The 23337-nt window shown below is 46.1% G+C and overlaps 1 protein-coding gene across 7 annotated transcripts in view; it reads right to left on the reverse strand.

Annotated features, from left to right (window-relative positions):
* Window positions 1-1433: 1433 nt before the first annotated feature.
* Window positions 1434-23337, reverse strand: part of LOC142563119 (venom metalloproteinase BumaMPs1-like) — a 116487-nt gene continuing 94583 nt past the window's right edge. For all 7 annotated transcript variants that reach the window (XM_075673660.1, XM_075673657.1, XM_075673654.1 and 4 more), the window contains 2 exons: window positions 20542-20742; window positions 1434-1990 (listed from right to left, as the gene is read on the reverse strand). In XM_075673660.1, coding sequence (XP_075529775.1) covers window positions 1901-1990; window positions 20542-20742 — 291 coding nt within the window. In that variant the 3' untranslated portion in view covers window positions 1434-1900. The remainder of the gene's footprint in view (window positions 1991-20541; window positions 20743-23337) is intronic.

A 23337-nucleotide genomic window follows, 5' to 3' on the forward strand; every position in this document is an offset into this window, starting at 1 on the left:
CTTCTTGGTGACCTCTACATTAAGGTTACCTAAGACCTGGTAAATTCATGTAGGATTCCCAGTTCAAGGTTGTGGCCCAACACATGGTCGGCAATTACGAGCTGTTCTGCAGCTAAGCGACCAGAGAGCATCGTGAGGGCACGCCGTCGTGAAGGTGCCCGTGTCTGGTAGTGACACACTGTTGCTGAAGATACGTTTATTTAACGAAAAATCACCATCAATCACTCCGCGCAGATGGCTAAGCAGCGAAGCTCAAAGGTGCGGCCCCGGTGTTTATCACGGGATTAATCCCGACGGTTCATTAAATGAAGGCTTCGTATGCTGTTGGATCCTGGGTATGCAGTTCTTGCTTGCCGTCGGCGTCACAAGCCTGTTCTTGTGCACGTGCTGTAGCATCTACACGGCGCAGAGGAGCTCGTTACCGGTTCTGTTTGCGGCTATATATATATATATATATATATATATATATATATATATATATATATATATATATATATATATATATATATATATATATATATATATCGAGAGCAGAACCTATAAAATATTACGAGATATCACGAATTCAAAGCACCTAAACAGCTGAGCGCGAAATTCTCATTAGGGACTATCGTAATTGTCGGTTAATCTTATTGTTGTTCCGTTCATTTTGATATTCGCAATACGCTGCATATATTTTCCGTATTTCCAATATACCAACTAGTCCAACCATTTCACTATTAAAAAACGGCGGGCCAGCTGATGACGCTCTCGGATATTCGAGCAGCTTCTTAGTGCTCGTTGTTTATTACCCAACTCATTAATTATTTTGATTGATTAAGAACAATGACTAGCAGAAATTACCTTTTAATATTTCTCGCGCTTCTTTCAGCATCGCCAAATACTATGATGTAGAGGCAGTGTCACGAACAAAATCTACTGGTGGTTTTTCAGCTGGGCTAGCAAAAGCTTGATGTTTACAGTAATTTTGGACACATTTGCTGGAGCACCGGTGGTTAAAAGGGAAGTAAGAAAACTGCCCTTTCGCTAGCCCACCTTCTATGCGTCGAATTTCGCACCTTTGCACTTTCACTCTAAGTAGACTGTGGAATACCATCTAGCCCAAACTGCCATCCTTCTACGTCGTGGCGAGTCGTAAGAGCCATCATAATTTAGGCCTCACTGAGACAAGGGGCAAGAATAATCCGCTGAGTAGATTAAATTAGTGGTGCAATCGGATTTAGCGGTAATATAGTCCAATGTTAATCACAATGCATTATACACTGTCCTATCTTCGTAATAAACCCACCTAGCTTCTTGGTCAAAAAAATTCGTGTCTACCTAATGTCCATGCCAAAGAGAGAAACCAATAGAAAGAAACAAATAGACACAAATAGCATACAAAATGAGTGAACAGCAAACATGAATGAAGATGAGCAGACACATAATGGAGGAATTTAATCAATTTTATTTATTTAATCATTTAAACCACCGTATATGTGGATCTTTGTTACTTTGTATCGAAGATCGGTTGAGCCTTTCTGTTTTTTTTTCTAACCGGAAGGTACAATTATCTTAGCTGTTCGCGAACTATAGTCAAGTTGACTCCACCGCCTCTATCTTTTTCTTTTTGCTTATACGCGCTTCACCTACAAGGTAAACACATCGCACACTCCCAGTAGCATCATCGGTGATAGAAACATCTACGCTCTCTTATCCTACCTCACACCTGTCCTTTCTTTTTGGCTAAAAATATTGAAGTTTATACATTTTGTTTATGTATCTACGAGCAGGTTGTGCTCGCGTATCAATTGACCGCCTCTCGTAGAATACAGTTCAGATAGATTCTTTGCAATAGGAAATTGTATGTTTAAAGATTTTGGCCACAAGTATTACAATCGTGGCGTTAAGGCAGCACAGTTCACAAAATTTTCGGAAACGTGCGGAAAGTGCGATGATCCCGCTTTATCTCATTCCAGTTGTGATTGCCGCACAGGCCTCTGTTACATGTCTGTGAAAGAAGAAGTAAAAATTACTGGTATTTTTTACTATTAACATTGTTACTACTAAAGTTTAATGAACAAAGGGTACTAGCAATTATATGTAGTTACAAATGTATGCCAGTACCTAATTATATGTTCTATTAGAAATCCACGTCTACTGAACCACAATAGAGCTAAGGAAGATATTCGTAAGAAATATAGGATTTAGGAGAGTAAGTTCCTGATTTTCGCCTGATCGCCTGATCTGTTTCATGCAAACCCTTTTTATTATTTCAAACGCATACCACAGCTTAACCGGGTACTTTCTTCAGTATCGAGCTTGACAGTTTTCAAAACTTTACCTGGTACATCATGCTCTTTTGTAATGAGATAACCTATACAACCAAGATTCTTATTAAAATATGGCATTAGTTCTTACAACAAACCTCATTTACCAATCATCGGCGATTCACCATTCACCAATCATCGGGCGTTCAATGAAACCCCTTTAAACAGTTGCTTCACTTTTTTCATACTAAATGACGAAGCCCATCTGGTTCTCTTTCAACGAATTGAAAAGTAAGCTATTTTAGCGATTCCGCGGAATCCTTGCGACTCTCCTATCTAGCTACATTTTTAAAGATAAGCTACATATTTAAAGAAAACCAGCACATTGACAGAATGATGTGGGGCTCCCGCACCGCGTAACGGCGCGCGCAAAGGTCGGCGCCATGAAAGAAGATGAAGCGCCTGAGCTGCGCACGCTCTTCACCGGGGCCCACGATTAAACAGAAGCGTCTATTTTGTAAGACTGCGTCTTCAATCTAAGTCACATTTTCTGATGAAGGTGCGGGGTACATGCTAACACTCCCAGATCGAACACCGCCTACAAGCCCAGTACGAAGTCCGGTTGAGCTGACTCCAGTTCGCATACGGACAAGCCGTTGACTTCAAGGACTGCCACCTGAGCACGAGCCTCTACCCAACCGAGCCATAAGGATGAGTACCTCAGTTCCGTCTTCTTCCTCAACCGCACCGACCGAGGACGTCCTTAACCAGCCGCGAATACCCATATCCTTCCATGGTGACACATTCGAAGATGTTGAGGACTGGCTCGACGTCTTTGAGCGTGTCGCAGAATTCAACGGCTGGACTCCAAAGCGCAAGCTACGCAACGCCTACTTTGCCCTCGAGGACTATGCGCGGACATTGTTTGAGAACCGTGAGGCGAATTCCATGGGACGAATTCCGACGGCAGCTAATCAGCACATGCGCCAGCCTTGATCTCAAGGACCGAGCTGAATCTGCAATTCAGGCGAGAGTGCAGCGGCCGAACGAATGCGTCGCAATGTTTGTGGAAGATATGTGCCGACTTCTCGGACGCGCGGATCCATCCGTGCCGGAAGAAAAGAAGCTCAGGAATTTGATGCACGGCGTCAAGCAAGAGTTATTCGGTGGACTAATACGCAACCCACCAAAGACCGTTTCTCGCGTAAGCCATATCCATAGAAAAGGCAGTACAACCGCGACGTGTCGACCCTATCGCATGACCCTCCAGCTATGCCCTTGGACATACCGACGCCTTGCGGGAGCTCACTAGGCTTGTTGTCCGAGAAGAGCTTCAAAAGCTTCAGGTGGCTCCAGTATAGGTACCGCGACTCGCTCTGGCTGAGGTCGTGCGGGAGGAAATCAGGCAGGCAGTACAAGTCCCGGAGCGAAGCGAGACACCACAGCACGAGGTACGGTAGCCACAGCCTCGCATGTGGTATGCGGAAGCTGCGAGGAGTTCGTTGACCCCGACTTTTTACGATGTGCGCGACGTCCCGGACTTTCATGGTGTGCGCGCCGTTTAACAAGCAACTGGCGACTTCAGGACTCGCCGCACGCCATTCATGTCTGAAACACGACCACCCCGCAAGAGCGACGTATGGCGCGCTGCAGACCGGAGGCTCTTGTGTTTTCACTGTGGTGAAGCCGATCACCTCTACAGGGCGTGTCCCTACCACCGAGCTGGGCTCCGTGGATTTTCACTGAATGCGCCGTGCCCGCGCAATGGTGAACGCCCCCTGGAGACTGAAGCCTACCTCGCGGACGCCAGGACCTTCTTTGCCCCACGATTCCGTGTCCACCGATCACCGTCACCCGCCCGAAACAGGTCTTCCAACCCCATCTTCATGCCGAGCACAACAAGGCGTCGCTCACCCAGCCCTGCCTCCCGGGAAAACTGAGTCCAGCGACCTGTGGAGGGGAGGTCGCTGACGTTGCGAACGCTGAAGATCCTCCACTAAGACGACTGCGATATGGCGTAATTGAGACGCAGAGAAAGCAGTGAAGTTCGGTGTCAGTTTCTTGCGACGTACCAGTTACCATAGATGACCACGAAGTCACGGCATTAATCGACACGGGTGCGGACGCGTCTGTTATAAGCCAGAATTTCGCGCGTATCCTGAACAAAGTTTCGACGCAATGGACCGGGACTCAGATTCGTACTGCAGGAGGGCACCTCATAACTCCAATGGGCCGGTGCATGGCACGAGTTGGCATTCGGGGCTTAACGTACACCGACGACTTTGTCATTCTTCCTTAATGTTCGAAGGGTCTTATACACGGCATCGATTTCCTTCAGGCGAACGGTGCCATAATCGACTAGCAAGAGTCTAGAGTCAGCTTCGCTACTACGCAAGCCATAGCGAAGAACAATGGCAATGACCGTGACATCGCGCTTCGCGCAGCTGACGATCACGTCACGTTGCCACCCAAGAGCAGCGTGCTTGCCCTTGTCCGATGCGACATGGAGGACGACGCGGAAGGAATTGCGGAGGCAAACATCCCTCGGCTTTTTGAGCGCCACATTTACATAGCCAGAGGGCTTCTTCAGGTGCGCAACAAATGTTCAGTCGTCTTGCTAACAAATTTTAGCAAAGAATATCTGGATGTGGCATGAGGAACAACAATCGCTTTTCTTGGCGAAATCGTTGATGTTGCTGACATTGCCACATTGGAAATCGCATCGTCTCAGGAATCTGAATTACCCAGCCTAAAAGAATGGATGCATGTTAACGCTGCTCTGCCAGACCATCAGAAAGACCGCCTACTGAGTCTCGTGAATGAATTTTCGGACTGTTTTTTCAACGTCGTCCAAAGTACGGCGCACGTCCATCACAAAGCACCGCATTATAACGGACGAGTCCACACGTCCTGTTCGTCAGCATCCTTACAGAGTGTCTCCAGTGGAAAGGGAAGCGATCAAGCATCAGGTGAAACAGATGCCCCAAGACGACGTGATCCAGCCGTCCACAGGCCCGTGGGTCTCCCCTGTAGTGTTAGTCAGAAAGAAAGACAACACACTACGCTTCTATGTAGATTATAGAAAGTTGAACCGTGTCACCAAGCGCGATGTTTATGCGTTGCCACGCATCGACGACGCATTAGATCGTCTACAATGTGCCAATTTTTTTTCTTCGTTGGATCTTAAATCAGGGTATTGGCAAATCGAAGTCGATGAACAGGATCGTGAAAAACCAGCGTTTGTGACACCTGACGGGCTTTATGATGATGATGTATAGGGTATTGTGGCGCAAGGGCCAGTCGTGGCCAAAGAGCGCCAAGCAATGGTGTTATGTACTCGGTGAGAAAAGAAACAACAAAGGGTATGGCGGCTGTCTATGACGAGATAGTGTGGCTGTATAGAGGCGTAAGACAAGAAGCAGGGTATAAACATGTTAACATAATGACAATGGCTTGTGAGGTGTGCTGTTAACCTAAAAGTTATACCATGAAGGTGTGAGGTACTAAAAATGCGTATATGTCAGTAGCACTACTGCCTCAACAAGGTCCTTAACTGAAAGGGCCCAGAAGCAAGTGCTATACAAAGCGCTGCTTTCGCAGCAGGAGCCTCTCATTAGAGGCCGTGCTACGAAACTTGTGGGCCTAGTATTTGTAATGCGTCAACATCCTGTAAAAAGTTAAAAACTGTTTTTGGGTTAAAAAGCGGGTCAGCACCAAGGAACATACATGGGTGTAAAGGGATCTGCTGTCGGTACGCTAGAGGGAAGTGCTTTTTTCTTTGAGATTCCGCTTCCCGACACTCCAGCAAAACATGGAGGACGGTCAGTGTTTCCCCACATTTACAACAGATTGGAACTTCGCTACCGGTCAATAGATAAGAGTGCGTGCCATAGGTATGGCCTATCCTAAGGCGACAGAAAATGACTTCAGTTCACCTTGTTTTTGTTATTGGTGCGTAATTTCCTAAGTGCGGCTTAATTAAATGGAGTTTATTGGAAGTTTTGGTATCCCACATCTGTTGCCAATGCCTTCCAAGTTTTTTGCGCAAAAATAGCTTTAGGTCTGAAGGTACGATACCTATGGAAGGGTTGCCAGCTTTTTTTGTAATGGATTTGGCAATTTCATCCGGGAGCGTGTTGCCCTCGATGCCCCTGTGCCCAGGCACCCAACATACTATGACCTATTTATTACACGAATATAATTTGCGGAGGAGTGAATATAGATTAATGAGTATGGGATTCTTGAGGTTCTTTAGTGATATCAGAGATTTTACGGCAGATAGGGAGTCTGTAAATACAATGGCTTTCTGTAGCTTTGTTTTCTTGATTTGTTGGACAGCAGACAGTATTCGTAAGCCTCTGCGGTGAAGATGCTCGTTTCCGGGTGCATAACGTTGGATTCGGAGAACGATGGGCCGACAGCTGCATAGGAAAAGCCAGCGTGCGCCTTCGAAGCATCAGTGTAAAATTCTGTGTACGGGTACTTGTGCTGGAGTTCTAAGAAATGCATTCTTATGTGTGCCTCTGGAGCGTGTTTTGTAACCTGTATGAAGGACGTATCGCATTCTATGTGCTGCCACTGCCACGGCGGCAGTGGCTTTGCTGGGGCCATAAGGTTTTGCTCAAGAGCCGGAACTTCCATTTCCTCAGAAAGTTTCCTAACGCGCAGAGAAAATGGTTCTCTAGCTGCAGGTCGATTATCAAACAGCGTTGCAGATGTAAGGTTGTTTATGGTTTCGTAACAGGGATGGTCGCGGTTCGCGTTAACTTTCAGAAAGTAAAGGAAACTGCAGTACGACCTCTGAAGATGAAGCGACCACTCGTTGGCTTCAACGTAGAGACTCTCTACAGGACTCGTCCTGAAGGCACCGGTAGCCAGGCGGATACCTAAGTGATGAATAGGGTCAAGAATCTTTAAGGCGCTTGGGGTGGCAGACTGGTAAACCACGGCTCCATAGTCTAGGCGTGTACGTATAAGGCTTTATTAGACATTCATGAGGCATTTCCTGTCACTGCCCCATGTTGCATGCGACAAGATTTTTAAAATGTTCATTGTTTTTAGGCATTTGTGCTTAAGATATCTTAGGTGCGGACCGAAAGTTAATTTGTTATCCAGAATAATGCCCAGAAATTTGTGGTCTGTGTTTGCAGGTATGCGCTGTCCATTTAAGTCTATATTGGAATCTGCGGTCAGTCCTCTCTTTCGTGTGAATAACACACATGAGCTTTTATTGGGATTGATCTTAAAGCCATTTTCTCTGGCCCATTTAGACACTTTGTTCAGTCCAATCTGGATGTGTCGTTCACAGATTGCGAGGTTACACGACTTGAAACCGATCTGTATATCATCTACATATAGGGAGTAGAACACGCCGGGTGGTATTGCTGAACGTAAGGAGTTCATTTTTATGATGAAAAGCGTACAGCTGAGTACGCCTCCCTGCGGCACCCCAGTTTCCTGTGTATATGGTCTGGACAGAGCATTCCCAACTCTAACGCGGAACGTGCGATTTGTTAAGTAGCTTTCTATTATGTTGAGCATATTCCCGCGGATACCAATTTCTGAAAGATCTCGTAATATTCCAAACCGCCACGTTGTATCATAAGCTTTTTCCATGTCCAGGAAGACAGACAGAAAAAACTGTTTGTGTATAAAAGCTTCGCTGATGTTTGCTTCTATGCGAACAAGGCTGTCTGTTGTAGAACGGCCTTCTCTAAAGCCGCACTGATAAGGATCGAGCAGTTTGTTTTCTTCAAGGAAATGTAAGAGCCTGCGGTTTATAATTTCTTCATAAAATTTGCAAAGACAACTTGTTAAAGCAATGGGACGGTAACTTTCCACTGAGGATGCATCTTTACCTATGTTTTAGAATAGGTACTACGATGGCTTCTCTCCATGCTAGTGGAAGGAACCCCGTTGCCCAAATAGTGTTAAAGAGGGACAGCAGAGCCATTTGAGCGCTAGAGTCCAGATGCTTTATCATCTCATACATAATACGGTCGGCACGGGGAGCAGAGCTTTGACAAGTGTTTAATGATGCTCAGAATTCCATAACACTGAAGGGACTGTTGTAAGGTTCGTTTTCTCGACACTTTCTATGGAACGGCTTGCTTTCTGCAGATTCTTTTAGTTTGTGGAAAAGCTCCGAATAATGTGCGGCGCTGGACACATGTTCGAAATGCTGTCCAAGGGCGTTAGCCTGGTCTTCAAGGTTATTGCCTTGGACATCGACCAAAGACAGGAGGTAAAGTTGTTGGCCTACTAATTTTTTCAACCGACTCCATACTTTTCCTTCTTGTTTGTAGGAGTTAATACCAGAGATGTATTTTTCCCAGCTTTCCCTTTTAGCCGTGCGCCGTGTTCGTCTTCCTTGGGACTTTATGTGCTTGAAGTTAACAAGCGCAGCATGCCCCAGGCTTTATTCTGTTTTTTCCTTGCATTGCTGCAATCCTCGTTCCACCAGGGCACTCGCCTTTTCTTCGGGGTCCCGTTTGTTTGTGGGATGCACTCCAATGCGGCGTCAATCATAAAAGCGGTAAAATAAGCAACAGCGTCGTTTATATTAAAATCGTTAAGAGCGTTTTGAGGTATATACGTAAGAGTTCTAAATTTTTCCCAGTCTGCAGTTGCAATCTTCCATCGAGGGGCGTATGGGAGAGGATCATGTTCTTTTGTAGATTGGAGGATCACAGGAAAATGGTCACTACCATAAGGGTTCTGAATAGCTTTCCAATCTAAACGGGGTACTAAGGTCGGGGATACTATGCTTAAGTCTATGTAACTGTATGTGTTATGTGCAAGACTGTAAAATGTTCGTTGTTTCTTATTTAGCACGCAGGCGCCTGAAGAAAACAGGATTTGTTCTATTATTCGACCTCTTGCATCGCATCGGGTATCCCCCCAAAGAGTATTGTGTGCATTGAAATCCCCAACCAGTATGTACGGGTCTGGCAAGGCATCTATTAATCCCTCGAGTTCTGTTCGATGGAGCCGAAAGTTAGGCGGTATGTAGATAGAACAAATGCTAATTAGTTTTCCAAACAATAAGGCCCGAACTGCAACTGCCTCAAGAGGTGTCTGAAGTTCCAGAGCACGGCATGCAACGGACTTATCAGCTATTATTGGTACACCGCCGGAAGAGGTGTTGGCATCGTTACGGTCCTTCCGAAAAATGGCGAATTGCATCAGAAAGGCTGACTGTGTTGGTTTTAGATGTGTTTCTTGTGCACACAGCACCTTGGGATTATATTTATGTACGAGTTCTTTGACGTCGTCGAGGTTGTGGAGGAGACCTCTAACGTTCCAATGTAATATTGGTGTATCCATGTTGTTATTGATATGTGCTGCGTGTTTAGGAGAGAGAAGCTACTTTAGCCCACAGGGCTCTTTCCAGGCCCTGTGATGCGGGTTTTGTCCTTTTTGGCGCGCTCCTGAGAACTGCGCCGAGCCTTCGGCGTCTGGGACGCCGACGCACTTTGTGATGTATCCATCGCCTCCACCGAGGCGTTGGATGTCCGCTCGCGGTGTCCGCTCGCGGGTGTTTCGGGCTTCTCTACGCTTGCAGAGGCCCTTAAAGAACTAGAGACAGCAGACCCTGAGGGCTGCTGGATCTTGCTGGGCGGCAGGCCAGCACTAGCTGGTCCCGCAGTGGGGGCGAGTGGCGATGCCGCCGGTCCGAGTACTCTGGGTGGTCCTATCAGCCGCCGAATACCGTTGTGGCCGTGCCGCCGGTCGTGCCACTTCGGAAAATGTAGGTCCCTGTACAATAGAAAGATGCTTGCGCGCTTCTTTGAATGAGATATTTTCTTTTACTTTAAGTGTTATGATTTCTTTTTCCTCCTTCCATGAAGGAAAGGAGCGAGAATAGGCGGCGTGTTCACCGTCACAGTTTGCACAGTGAAGTGGGTCGTTGCAGTTGTCCGCAGGGTGGTCATGGGACGCGCACTTTGCACAGGTGGTACGGGCTCGGCAGCTCTGAGAGCCGTGGCCGAAGCTTTGGCATTTGAAACACCGTCGTGGATTTGGTATGTACGGTCTAACAGTAATTTTCATATAGCCTGTTTCGATGCTTTCAGGGAGAGTGCTGGTGCAAAAGGTAAGGATCAGGTGTTTTGTGGGTATTTCCTTGTCATCTCGGCGGATTTTGATTCGTTGCACATTAGTGACATGCTGCTCCTTCTAGCCCTCTAGGAGCTCTGCCTCAGTCAGTTCTAGGAGGTCCTGCTCTGAAACTACACCTCTTGTGCTGTTGAGGGAACGGTGAGGGGTTATTGAAATTGGGGTTTCACCAAATGAAACAAGATTTGTCAATTTGTCGTGTTGTGTTTTGTCACGAACTTCAAGGAGAAGGTCGCCACTGGCCATTTGAGTAATTTTGTATCCAGGGCCCAGTGTGTCAGTGAGGCACTTCGCAACAACAAATGGAGAAAGCGTTCTTACAGTCCTTTGGTTCGTTTCGGTATGGATCACGTGAAAATGTGGGAAAATATCTTTGCTTTTGGCGAAAAAGTTGAAGGGTTCATCGGTGCGGCCTCTTTTCAAAAGAGGTCGATCAGGTAGCTTGGGGAATGAGCTAAAAGCCATAGAAATTACTGAAATTTCGGCAGCTGTGCCAGCCACCCACCATGAAGCCCAACACGGGGACGCGACAAGATTCTGTATAAATGCAGCCTGCCAGCGCCAGCAGTACACAGCCACTATAACCTAATGTATATACCCAAGATTGGGTACATTACACACGGTTAACCCTTGCCGCCAGGAAATACGGAAGCAAAAGAAGTGAAGAGAAGACAGGAAAGATGCAAAAGTGGGAGAGAAAGACGAAGATTGGAGAGGAGGACAGGAAAAGGCGACTGCCGATTTCCCCCGGGTGGGTCAGCCCGAGGGTGCCGTCTATGTGAAGCCGAGGCCGAAGAGGGGTGTTGCCTCCTCTGGGGGGCCTTAAAGGTCCAAACACCCAGCGTCGGCTCAACCCGCAGGATCCCGACGGGCTTTATGAGTTCAAAGTTCTCCCCTTCGGTCTGTGTTCAGCACCTGCCACCTTTCAGCGGATGATGGATACCGTGCTTGCTTAACTCAAATGGCAAACCTGCCTGATATACTTGGACTACGTCGTCGTGTTCTCGAGCACGTTTAACGAACATCTCGCACGACTCGAGAGTGTCCTCGCGGCGATCCGTACTGCCGGCCTCACCATCAAGCCTGAAAGTGCTACTTGGGGTTCCAAGAGCTCAGATTTCTTGGCCATGTCGTTGGTGCTAAAGGCGTCCGACCAAATCCCGACAAATTAGCTGCTGTAGCCGAGTTTTCGCCACCCACAGACAAGAAGGCGGTCCAACGCTTGCTTGCTTTGTGCGCATTTGCTGAATTGCTGAGCCTCTGACACGGCTCACACGCGACCATGTGCCTTTCATTTGGTCGGACGAGCAGCAGCAGTCGTTCAATGAATTGCGCAAGCGCTTGCAAGCGGCCCCAATACTTGCTCATTTCGACGAAGACGCTGATACTGAAATTCATACTCACGCCAGCAATACGGGTCTCGGCGCAGTTCTTGTGCAGTGGCAAGCTGGTGCGGAATGCCCCATTGCTTATGCGAGCCGCAGTGTCACCAAGGCTGAGAAAACTACTCAACCACTGAAAAAGAAGGCTTAGCGGTTGTGTGGGCAATTCTTAAATTCCGACCCTACTTGAAGGGTAGACCCTTTAAGGCTGTCAGCAATCACCATGCCCTGTGCTGGCTTGCCAACCTCAAAGATCCTTCAGGCAGACTAGCCCGTTAGAGCCTGTGGTTACATGAGTGCGACATTACAGTTGTCTACCGATCTGGAAGGAAGCACAGTGACGCCGACTGCTTGTCACGCGCACCACTCTCTACGACGTCCTCGGACCTTGACCATGGCTGGCCATTTGTCGGCGTTATCGACGCCATAAAGATGGCTGGGCACCATTGCGCTGACTCTGAGCTCCTGCCGCTGATCGAGCACCTTCAAGGAGCTGAAGGTGTATTACCTCGGTCGCTCGTGCGTGGCGTATCATCGTACTCTTTGCACAACAACGTCATTTACAAGAAAAACTGCGGAAGCGGTCCAAATACGTACCTCCTTTTCGTGCCGTCGCCGCTGCGCCAAGACATTTTGCAAGCCTGCCATGATGAGCCATGTGCGGGACACCTGGGATTCGTTAAGACATTAGCAAGGATACGCCAGAATTATTACTGGCCCTTGCTTTTTTCTTCTGTGAACCGGTGCGTCAAGACGTGCTGTGATTGTCGGCGCCACAAGAAACCACCAGTTAAACCAGCTGGCTTTCTCCATCCTGTGGACCCTCCTCAAGCACCGTTCCAACAAATAGAAATGAATATACTTGGGTCATTCCCAGTGACCTCTTCGCGCAACAAATGGATAGTCATCGCTACCGACTACTTAACCGGGTACGCCGAAACTGAAGCTATTCCGCAAGCGGATTCGCATGAAGTGGCCAAGTTCTTTGTACGCCACAACGTCCTACGACATGGTGCACCGTCTGTTCTCATCACTGACCGCGGCGCAGCATTTACAGCCGAACTTATGGAGGACGTTCTACAGCTGACGCATTGCTCTCACCGCAAGAGCGCTGCGTATCACCCTCAAACCAATGGATTAACTGAACTTCTGAACGGAAAGCTGGCTGATATGCTCTCCATGTATATCGACCTAGGGCACAAGATGTGGGACGAGATTTGACCCTATGTAGCCTTCGCGTATAACACTGCTGTACAAGAGACTACACAGTTTACGCCATCCGAACTTGTATACGGGCGCAACGTCACGTCAACACTCGACGCCATGCCACCTCCGATGGATAATAGCCCGCTCAACGAACACGCTGAAGAATTAGTACAAAGAGCCGAAGAAGCACGCCAGCTTGCTCAGCATCGTATCCGGAGCCAACAGCATACCGACACCCTTCGCTACAACCAGGGTCGACGCGACGTCGATTACAATACGGGCGCCATCGTGCGGGTCTGGACGCCCATCCGTCGCTGTGGACTCTCGGAAAAGTTGCTCCACACGAAGTCGTCCCTTGCAGCTCTGACCCCGGTTCGCTCCGTCGTCATCCTCGCGCGGAAGTTGTTCATGTACTGCGCATGAAATCCTACTATGCGCGTACGTGAACGCCGAGATACACCAAAGGAGCTCCATTTCTTGTCGCCGAATGAACTTTTTGACGCGACCGAGACGGTCGCTTTTCGCATGGGGGGGGAGGGGCAATTGACACAATGATGTGGGGCTCCCGCACCGCGTGACGGCGCGCGCAAACGTTGGCGCCATGAAAGACGATGAAGCGCGTGAGCTGAACGTCCTTCTCCGGGCCCGCCATTAAACATAAGCGTCTATTTTGTAAGATTCCGTCCTCAATCCACGTTACAATATTTCCTTATCACATATTTATTATCCACTATCTTCTTCAGTTCATCCGCATAAACCAGAATTTTCCTCACAATATAAGAAGTCCTTCATTGCTAAACAACTTAATTAAACATAATTACGGCATTCAAACAGCTCAATTTTATTATGTGAGCATTCAAGTCTTTTACTCTATGACGTTAAGACTAAACCACCATTTTAACCATTTAAACAAACTCCGATGTCACACTATACGTGTGACATCAGAGAAATTCATGACATATGCAATTATAAATTTCACGTGATCATCACACTACCTCGAATCATTTGGATATTTAAGTTTGCATTTACGTTTTGAGTTACATTGTGCATATTAGGCATACTAGCGTTGTAGTCACACGTTTTTATTGAGTATTCACTTTGATTGGAAACAGTTTATTCTGGTTACATGAAAATAAGGTTTGGGCTACCGTTTCTTGCCAAATCTTCTTTTCTATTTGTATTAGGTATGCAACATCTGCATGATCAACCTGTCGAAGGCCTTGAACAATATCCCGAACATTAACCACACGATCTACGCGGACGACATCACCATCTGGCGCCCCAGCGGAAGTGAGGGTCAGGTGGACGGTGCTTTGCAAGAGGCCACGGATGTGACGGAGCGGGATCTTATCTCCACTGGGTTGAGGTGATCGTCCGCTCAATTCGAGCTCTTACAGTACATGAAGAAGGTCCTGGAAGCCAGCACCGGTCCTGGACGCCAGCAACGGAGAACCGCATTACGTTATTTACCGGTAATGGCTCCCCAGTTCCCCGGGTGGACGCTATCAGGGTCCTGGGAATATTATCGAGTCTAACGGGGCCAATGCAGCCGCCCTCAAACGCATTTCTTGAAACACCGAAAGCGCCCTCGGTCTGAAACGAACAATCACCAACAGTAACCGCGGAATCCTGGAAGACAACCTGATCAGAATTACCCACGCATTCGTGCTATGCCACCTCGCTTATTCGGTGGCTATGCACAACTGGGTCATGTCGGAGCGCAACAAGGTCAATGCCCTAATCAGATGTCTTCAAGCTTGTCGTCGGCCTTCCCGTCGGAACGCACACATACCTCCTCCAGTTGGGAATCCGCAACACGTTCAAAGAAATCGTTGAAGCCCAAGAGCTTTCTCAGTTTATCAGACTCTCTGGTACCCCAGTGGGCCGAACCATAGTTGGCATGCTGGGACGTAACCCCACGGTCGTCGGTCCTGACGCTGTGAAGCTGCCCAACAACATCAGATATAAAATTTCCATATACCGGATACCACGCAATATGCATCCCATCTACAACGAAGGAACGAGACGAGCTTGGGGTAAAGCTCTGCTCGCCAGTGGCCGCTTGGACAAGGATCGAACATGATGTGTAGACACTGCCTCGTACGCTCAAGAAGAAGCCTTCTCCTCAGTGCTCATCGACTGTGATTCCAAAGTAATCAGCTGTGATACCATCCGAACTTCTAGTTCCAGCGTTGCAGAGCAGGTTGCAATTGCTCATGCATTGACGAACGGTGTACAAGGCACGATTTATTCAGATTTCAAGGCCACTTTCAGGACCCTTCAGAGGGGAATGGTGGCTCCCGAGGCCCTACGTATCACCCAATTGGTAAAGACCTCCAGCATCACTCACTGGCCTGGCTCCCTTCCCACCTTCAAATCATTGAGGGTGCCTCGCTCAATCCCAACGAGCAGGCGCACTCGACCATACGAGGTTTGATTGACCGTGCACCGAGTAACGCGTTCTCTCGTGGGCGACCCGAGTCTCTCTGTTCGTACAACGAGATCTGCAAGCATAATTATTTCTCAATAAGACTCCTGCCTATGCCGCACTCCTCGCTGTGTAGGGCCCAGGCAGTCACTCTCAGACTTCTACAAACAATCACTTACCCGAGCTCCCCGGCACTGGGCACAATGTAACCCAAACGGTTCCCAAGCCCGGACTTCCCTCTGTTTGGTGGTTATACGGACTGCGAGCATATCTTGTGGGGCTGCGCCTCTTCCAGTACCCCTTTTACGCAAGAGAAAATGATCAAGCTTATTAAGGCCGGGGACCAGACCTCTCAAATCCTGGCAGTCCAGAGGGCACGCGAGAGGGCCGTCCGGTTTGATCTGGTGGTCCCCGAGTGGCCATAGCCAAGTGACGTTGGCTCTACGCGCGCCTATTGTGGACTGAATAACGTTGTTTCACTTACTCACTCTATTGTATCAGGATTGCTTTAGTGTGGCTTTTTTTGTTCCTTTGTCCTTAGACGAGTGTTTAAGCATTACCACATTTTTTTCATGTAATAGATATCGTAAGTGTCATTACAATGATTTAGCATTGGGACCTCATGTCCTGCCATATGAATTCCTGGTTCCTATTTTCAGGGCAGCTTGCAGCATGTTACACCCCACTCAAGCGCAAACGTCTTCCCACAAAATTGTATAAACAATTGTTTTCGCTTCTATCAGATAGCATCACCGAAATATTTTACTTTCAGATACAGGAATCGCCTCGTTGTCTTTTCGAACTGCAATAACCTTCACTATGTAAACCCCTTGCTTCACGCCATTAGCTTAGGATAACCACATTGCGCATCCATACGTAAATGCTTAATTTTTATTCTTAAAACAGACCTATAAATTTTTAAATCTGCAATGTTTGTGTTGCCTTATTCTCTCACATAAATAAGCATAATAATTTTGCTCATTGCTAATAAGGGTGCGAGAAGGTAGACCTAATCCCACTCATAATATATTACCATCGTGCTGACATGAGATAGAACAGGTGCAGGATTTCTCACTGTAAGCCTGTAGCGGGGTAATATTTTAGAACTCTTCAGTAGCACTACAATGGTAGCAGCCATTGTAGTAATTCTCGAAAGGATATTAATAAAGGTGCTACACGCTCAAACTTCATGTCAGAGTGATGAAATAGAACATTCCTACGAGCACGCTGAATAAGCATTGAGAAAGGTTAAAGCTCGCTGCACTTTTATCATCATCATCATCAGCCCATTTTATGTCCACTGCAGGACGTAGGGCTCTCCCTCCGATCACCACTTATCCCTTTACTGCTCCAATGGATTCCAACAAGTGCCTCCAAACTTCTTAATTGCATCGCCCCACCGAGTCTTCTGCCGTCCTCTACTGTGCTTCCCTTCTCTTAGCACCCATCTGTAACCATAATGGTCCACCAGTTATCTAACCTATGCAATTCATGACATGCCCAGCTCCATTTCTTTCTGTTAATGACAGAATATCGGCTATAACTCTATAACATATTGAGTCATCACAGATCTATCAGCTTACTTTCGGTATTTCCGAATATATTCGCCACGGTAACTTCCAGTACAATCGCGGCAACACTTCACTTCATTCACTCAGAAAACAGGTTGACATTAGAAAAAGGTATTAAACAATTGATTACATGCATCTCCCCACAATGTAATTGAGACATTGGCAAACCACAACCAACCTATCTCTAGGGCATTGCGGCTACATTAAATCTTGAGGTAAAGAGCGGAAAATTACCGTTAAACAAAGGAAAGGTAGGCACACGTTTTCCAGGAAATACCTCGACGTTCCAGTAACTTTCGTGCTTCAATGCCGGAGATGGTGTTTTGATAAAAACTTAATTGGAACAATAGTGCATCATCATCAATAGTGCGTTATCAATTGGAAATATAATTCACGGTCAATATTTGAAAGCCCATGGGATCCTCAGAAGGCTTTCCAAATAAATGTGTCATGATAACTCTTTGGGTAATTCAGAAATTGCAGTATGTGCCGTAAAGATAATGTATTAAAAATCATAAAATACATTTTTAATCAGTCGGAACTGCATTACGACTTACCGTAATATCTCTAGCTAAGTAACTAGTGCACTAAGTACAATTCAGCTGTCAATCACAGGTAATTACATGAATACTTTATGTTAGCTAAATGAAACTATACATCTACAATAATTAGTCACCTCTCATCCGGATCATGAGAAGAAAATTAATAGCGGCATAAAAAAATCACCGCAACTTCCAGTCCGTGAAGATGGTCGAACAGCGAAGCTGTGTTAGTTACACCGAGTGTTACACCATGCAAGTGGAATTTTGCACACAGTCTACATTGTAAATCTTTTGTTTCACCATTCGTTCACCTCATTTTCGCTTTTGCGTGCTTCACGTGGTGAGCATAAGAGGCGGCAACTTGGAATCTAACGAAAATAAGTGAGAGGGTGAGGACAGTACAAAATATGATGGTAGATCGAACGCTCATTTTGTAATATATGTGAAGCGCTGCTTTCATGACGAGCTTCATGAAATGCTTAAACTTTAGTCATTTCATTCTTCCTTCTTCATCCTAATGTTACCTGGCGCATGCACATGTGCTATGGCAAATCTGTCCTAGGCAATGTCACAACTCGTTTAATGGCTTGTGATTCTTCATTTCCTCGTATTTATTTTATATCTACTGACCGCTTCTAGTCACGTCCCCCGTTGTGGGTGTGTATCATAGTATGAAAATAATAATAATCGTCAACGTGCGACGATATTTAAATAGACGTAGTTGGCGTTGGGCTAGATAGATAAACTTTATTAAAGAATAATCACAATAACCACTAATGCTCGAGAGCCCTAGTCCGGCGCTCCGCTAGCTCTTGTCATCTCCTCAGCTCTCGGGATCAGCTTGAGCTTGTCGTCGAGAGCCGAGCTGGACAGCAGTGCCTCCCATTGCTCCCTCGTGGTGTTCCATGTTGTGTAGCGTGCACTTAATGTGCTATAACGTTGGCGTGACCCCACAGCACGGGCATTCGTCCCTGTAGGCTGCGGGTTGTACGCGATGTACTATGTGTTGGTTCGTGGTTGCCTGTCTGAAGCCTGTGTCAGGCACCTGCGTCCTCTGTCTTTTGATTTCGATCATCATCATCATCATCATCATCATCATCATCATCATCAGTAGCCTGGTTACGCCCACTGCAGGGCAAAGGCCTCTCCCACCCTTCTCCTACTACCTTGGTCATGTGCTAATTGTGGCTATGTCGTCCCTGCAAACTTCTTAATCTCATCCGCTCACCTAATTTTCTGCCTCCCCCTCCTTCGGGTGTATATCGCGAGCGAATCTATCTGTGGTAGTTCACGATAACTGAATAGTTCACGATAGCCTTCCACAGCCGGTGTGATGAGTGCTCGGTTATCTACGAAGGCTCGAGCTACAATATGTAACGCTGGCTTCTTGGATAATCCCTGTTGCGGCCATGTGCCCTAGTATCAAAGTGAACATCATAATCACCATGGGGAGGTCATCTCGAATAGTTGGCTGGCGTGGGCACAATAGAAGCAAACATGCTTATATGGGACAATGGTAAAAAACGGGGCTTTGTAAATATTTTTGTGGTGCTCGCACTTTTCATACAATGCGCCTAAAACTGGGTTTTGGAGTGAAAGAGAATGAGGTGAATTTGCTGTGGATTGTTGTAGTTTCAATGCACGTACACCGCTGGGCGTTGCTATCTCTACGACCGGCAAGCAGCCTCCGGGCCGCTTGCGTGTCCAGAGGGAAATAAGCTCTCCCATTTGTCCCTCTCAGTACCGCGACTGGTTTCTCACACGATAGTCGGCGCACAGTGGGGAGAGAGAGTGGCCGGGTGGCACCGGCGAGCGGATTAATTTAATTCGAACTATTGACTGCGTAGACTTTCAGCGTGAATCAGCCGAAGTAGTGGTGAAGTGACGAGGCAGAATTCAGTGCGAAGCGAGTGCAGCAGTGTTTTCGGCAGCGAACACCCCAGCGAGGAAACAGCAGCCCGCCGCTTTCCCGTTCGGACTCTCGCGACTCTAACGCCGCAGATAAATTTACGTGTTCCAACTGCTCTCCTACTTTTCATCGGACTATACTTTTAGCGCATTTATTGCTTCTGTTTATGCTACTGTCGCGGGTTATTTTTGCGTATTGTATCATTGCTGCTTTCATGGGGGTTCGTACCTTGTTATTTGTCGCATTTATGACTTTTTTTAGGATTTGTAAATCCCCACATGGTTTGGCTTTCCATTACGCCGCATAGCTGGGTTCCGCATTGTTGTTCCGATCACTTCTTGTGTTTGTCGCAGCTTTTTGCGACTGTGTGTGCTGCTTCATCGCTAAGATTGTGACGGCTTAAACTCCTTTTGAATAAGTTTGAAGAAATCTTCATGTTTTAATGTCCGTGGTTGACCAAAGCGCATATGCGTTGAGTCTGTTTGGGACCACAGTACTTCTGTTTGGGGGAATTCAGAACGCAGCGCCTTATCTGGCAAATATGCAATTGCACCAAGTCAAATAAATAAATATGCTGTAAACTAAGCCAGCAATGTTTGTGATTGTTTTTCGAATGTAAAAGTACTTTGTCAAAGAATAAAGGGTACTACATTACGGTCCATTACGAAGACAGGACATTGTCACCTTCGCTTCTTCATGCATCGTATGGACAGCACGGCAGATATATGGGAGTAATGTTTCAAACCACTTACTTCTGCCTTAAATTAATTATTTGGAATTATATTACGAAGGCCGACAGAGGCGCGACAGTTCAGAGGGTGGACATATGAGAAGTGTGTGCAAAGTTTCTCTGATTTCAGCATTTGCCTATTTAGGAAGAATAGTATTCACTCAAAGATTGCATTTTGGGAAGTCCCTCTGCCGTGGGCATAAAGCGAAATTGCTACATGTTGTCCATTCCATGGAGTGAAGATTGAATCGCAATAATGGAATATTACAAACTTATGTATAATGTGAAACCGGCGTCATAGCTTTTATTTACACTAGTAAACTTAACAATATGTTATATTGCTATATCCGTCCATATAACATCATTGAGATTCTTCAAAAAGCAAGTTAAACAGGCCGCAACATACCTTGTTTTCACCGCATGGCATTCCGTCTAGTAGGTCGTGATATGCATAAACTAAATTTCCTTCTTCACTAGATTCGTAATATTCTTCAGTTACTTCTGTAACATCTGTAGGTTGAGTTTCTGAAGCATAAGAACTGTCTTGATAATTCGCGCTGAGTGTATCATTCCAGCCGCACTTAATAAAACAATCCTTCAGATTATCCTGTTCAAGAGAGAAAAAGAATGAGTAATGCCCCCCAGGTTACTATGAAAAATCACAGAATTCCCTGGATACTGAACAGCCCCTTATTTTTAGTGGGTTTAGTGTTCCAAAATATGTCGCAGGTGTTTCAGAATTATCGAATGAAAAATAGGATCAAAGCTAGAATTATTGCGCTGACTCATCGAGGTCTCTTGCTTTTCCAGTATTGTAGCTTAAGATATTTCTGGTATCATTTTTCTTTAAACTTTGTTACCGTTAACTCTTGAAGCCTTGAAATTGCTTCCTGATGAGTTTCCTTTGTTTCCTAATGCGAAATACGTACATCTCATGCTAGTTCTTTCTTTTGGCATTTTCGGTAAACTTTCTGTAGGCTTGCCTGCGCTGATCTGTGGGTCCACTCACAAGTGATATGTGCCTAGCTTGGCAGAACATGTATTAAACACTAGCTGGCCATGTATTGTTACGAATATTCTTAATATTGGTAATATTTTAACGCCAGTTTCTTTGTAACCTAAGTGAATGCCACGTAAACATGACCATGTAAACAAAGCTTCATATCCTTCTTGCTCCACACTCATAAATATATTTCTATACCTTTTTCTTGGCAGACCAGACATAGTCACAATCACGGCCTGTCATCAAACTCCGCGCGTACTAACCTAGTAAAACACTCATTTCCCCCCCTCCCGCAAATCATCAGCGAATGAAACACACTGCCAACCAAATGTTTCTTTTAGAAGGTGGCGTTCCTGACTACGAAAATCACCTGCATAATTTCGGATAAACTTCATTGTTGACAACGCCATACGCTTGCTTATAATTTAACCACTCACAACTAACTTTTGATTGCTTTTTCTTCGTGCGCAAAAAAGTGATTGAACAGACTTCTGGCATTTTTCCCTTGAACGTATTTTATTCATGTTTGCTAGTCTATGGTTTTCTGAGTGGTAATGCTTGCAATATGCGTTTGTATAACTTGTTCAGTTTCGTTCACTCTGTTCATTTTTTCATCCCCTTTGCTGGGTCTTAGGACTACAGTATGTAGTAAATAAATAAATCAAACTAGCTCACATCAAGCATTCAATTCCATGGATCTGCTATAAAAGCACTTAAATTGTGTTTTGTCTTAGGTTTCTCTTAACTGATGCTCAAATGGGAAGTAGAATACTATCTGCAGTAAGCAACAGCTCGACATTGCTGTATCGAAGAAAATAGGAAAACAAGACAACCTTACATGATTACATTTTTACAGTGAATGTCCTCGCACCGCGGCCATAATAAACAACAATGATGTGTCCTACGCAGTGACCAGTCGCGTGTGGCAATAAGGATAATTCTTATCCTTAAAATGGATTATTCGAAGTGGCGGGCATGAACAGCACGAGCCATCAAAACACATCTTCAACAAAGTAAAAAAATTCACTAATTTTTGTCCTTATAGTTAGATTAAAGAAAAAGGTGCCAATTAAGAATTGGAGCCGGGGAGATTGCAAAGCGTATGCACTTAAACCGAAGCTCCAGGATGACACCAGGTCCGAGATATTCTTTCTCAAATTGTGAGACAAAATACGTGGGCCTTCTAGTTACTTTTTCGCTTCAATACATTTCAAAGTGCATTTTTAATAAGTCACAAACTTGCTCGGCACACCCAGCACAGACACAGCGTAAGGTGAAGGAGCGGTTGCATAGGAGCTCTATTTTCGACAACGCCCACAAAAGTCTTGGCAGCGAAGTCTCTTCGCGTCGTTTTGACGAGAACGAACTGAACTGTCCGGACGGCGTAGACGGAGAGCTACAGCTTGTGCTGCTCTTTGCACAGTGATGTGTTCAGCCCGACGTTGCCTGGTTGCAGCAGCTCGTAGCTCTACGATCCGCTTCTTCAGCAGCGACTCGAACCTTGCGAGGAGGCGCCATAACGTCTACCGAAGAGTAAACACAGGATCCGAGACGACGCAGCGCACAGGTCACATCCCGTGGCCCGTGGAATGATACGATGCTGTTGATTACGATGATGATGATGATAATAATAATAATAATAATAATAATAATAATAATAATAATAATAATAATAATAATAATAATAATAATAATAATAATAATAATAATAATAATGCTGATGATGATGATGATAATGGTGGTGGTGGTGGTGGTGGTGGTGGCTTACTGCCATCCCCTTTGATGCACGGCGGTGACAAGTAGTCACCTAGCCAACTAGGTATAGCTTCATCCAACACGCAAGTGCCACACTCAACTGCAACTTGTCGGGAGATCTGGTAGAATACAATGCAACGGAAATCCGAAGTCTGCAGGTATCTAGGCCACACGGCGCGCATGCCGTATCGCGTGACAAGTGGCACGATTCGATTCTGATAATTCTGCTGCTGATGGTTTTTGGCATCCCCTTTGAAACGAGGCGATGACAAACGGTCACCTAGCCTGCTTCATCTGATGAGGCAGGCTATACATGTTTTTCATTCTCGCATTTTACAGCCAAGCTGTCTATCTGTCCAGGGCTAGGATCCGGAAACAGACACGCCCCCCCCCCCACTAGATGTTGACAAAAACAAATCATCATTTGGGCCAATGCTGGTGATA

Source organism: Dermacentor variabilis, chromosome 11 (assembly GCF_050947875.1).
Source record: "Dermacentor variabilis isolate Ectoservices chromosome 11, ASM5094787v1, whole genome shotgun sequence".
Classification (NCBI taxonomy): domain Eukaryota; kingdom Metazoa; phylum Arthropoda; class Arachnida; order Ixodida; family Ixodidae; genus Dermacentor; species Dermacentor variabilis.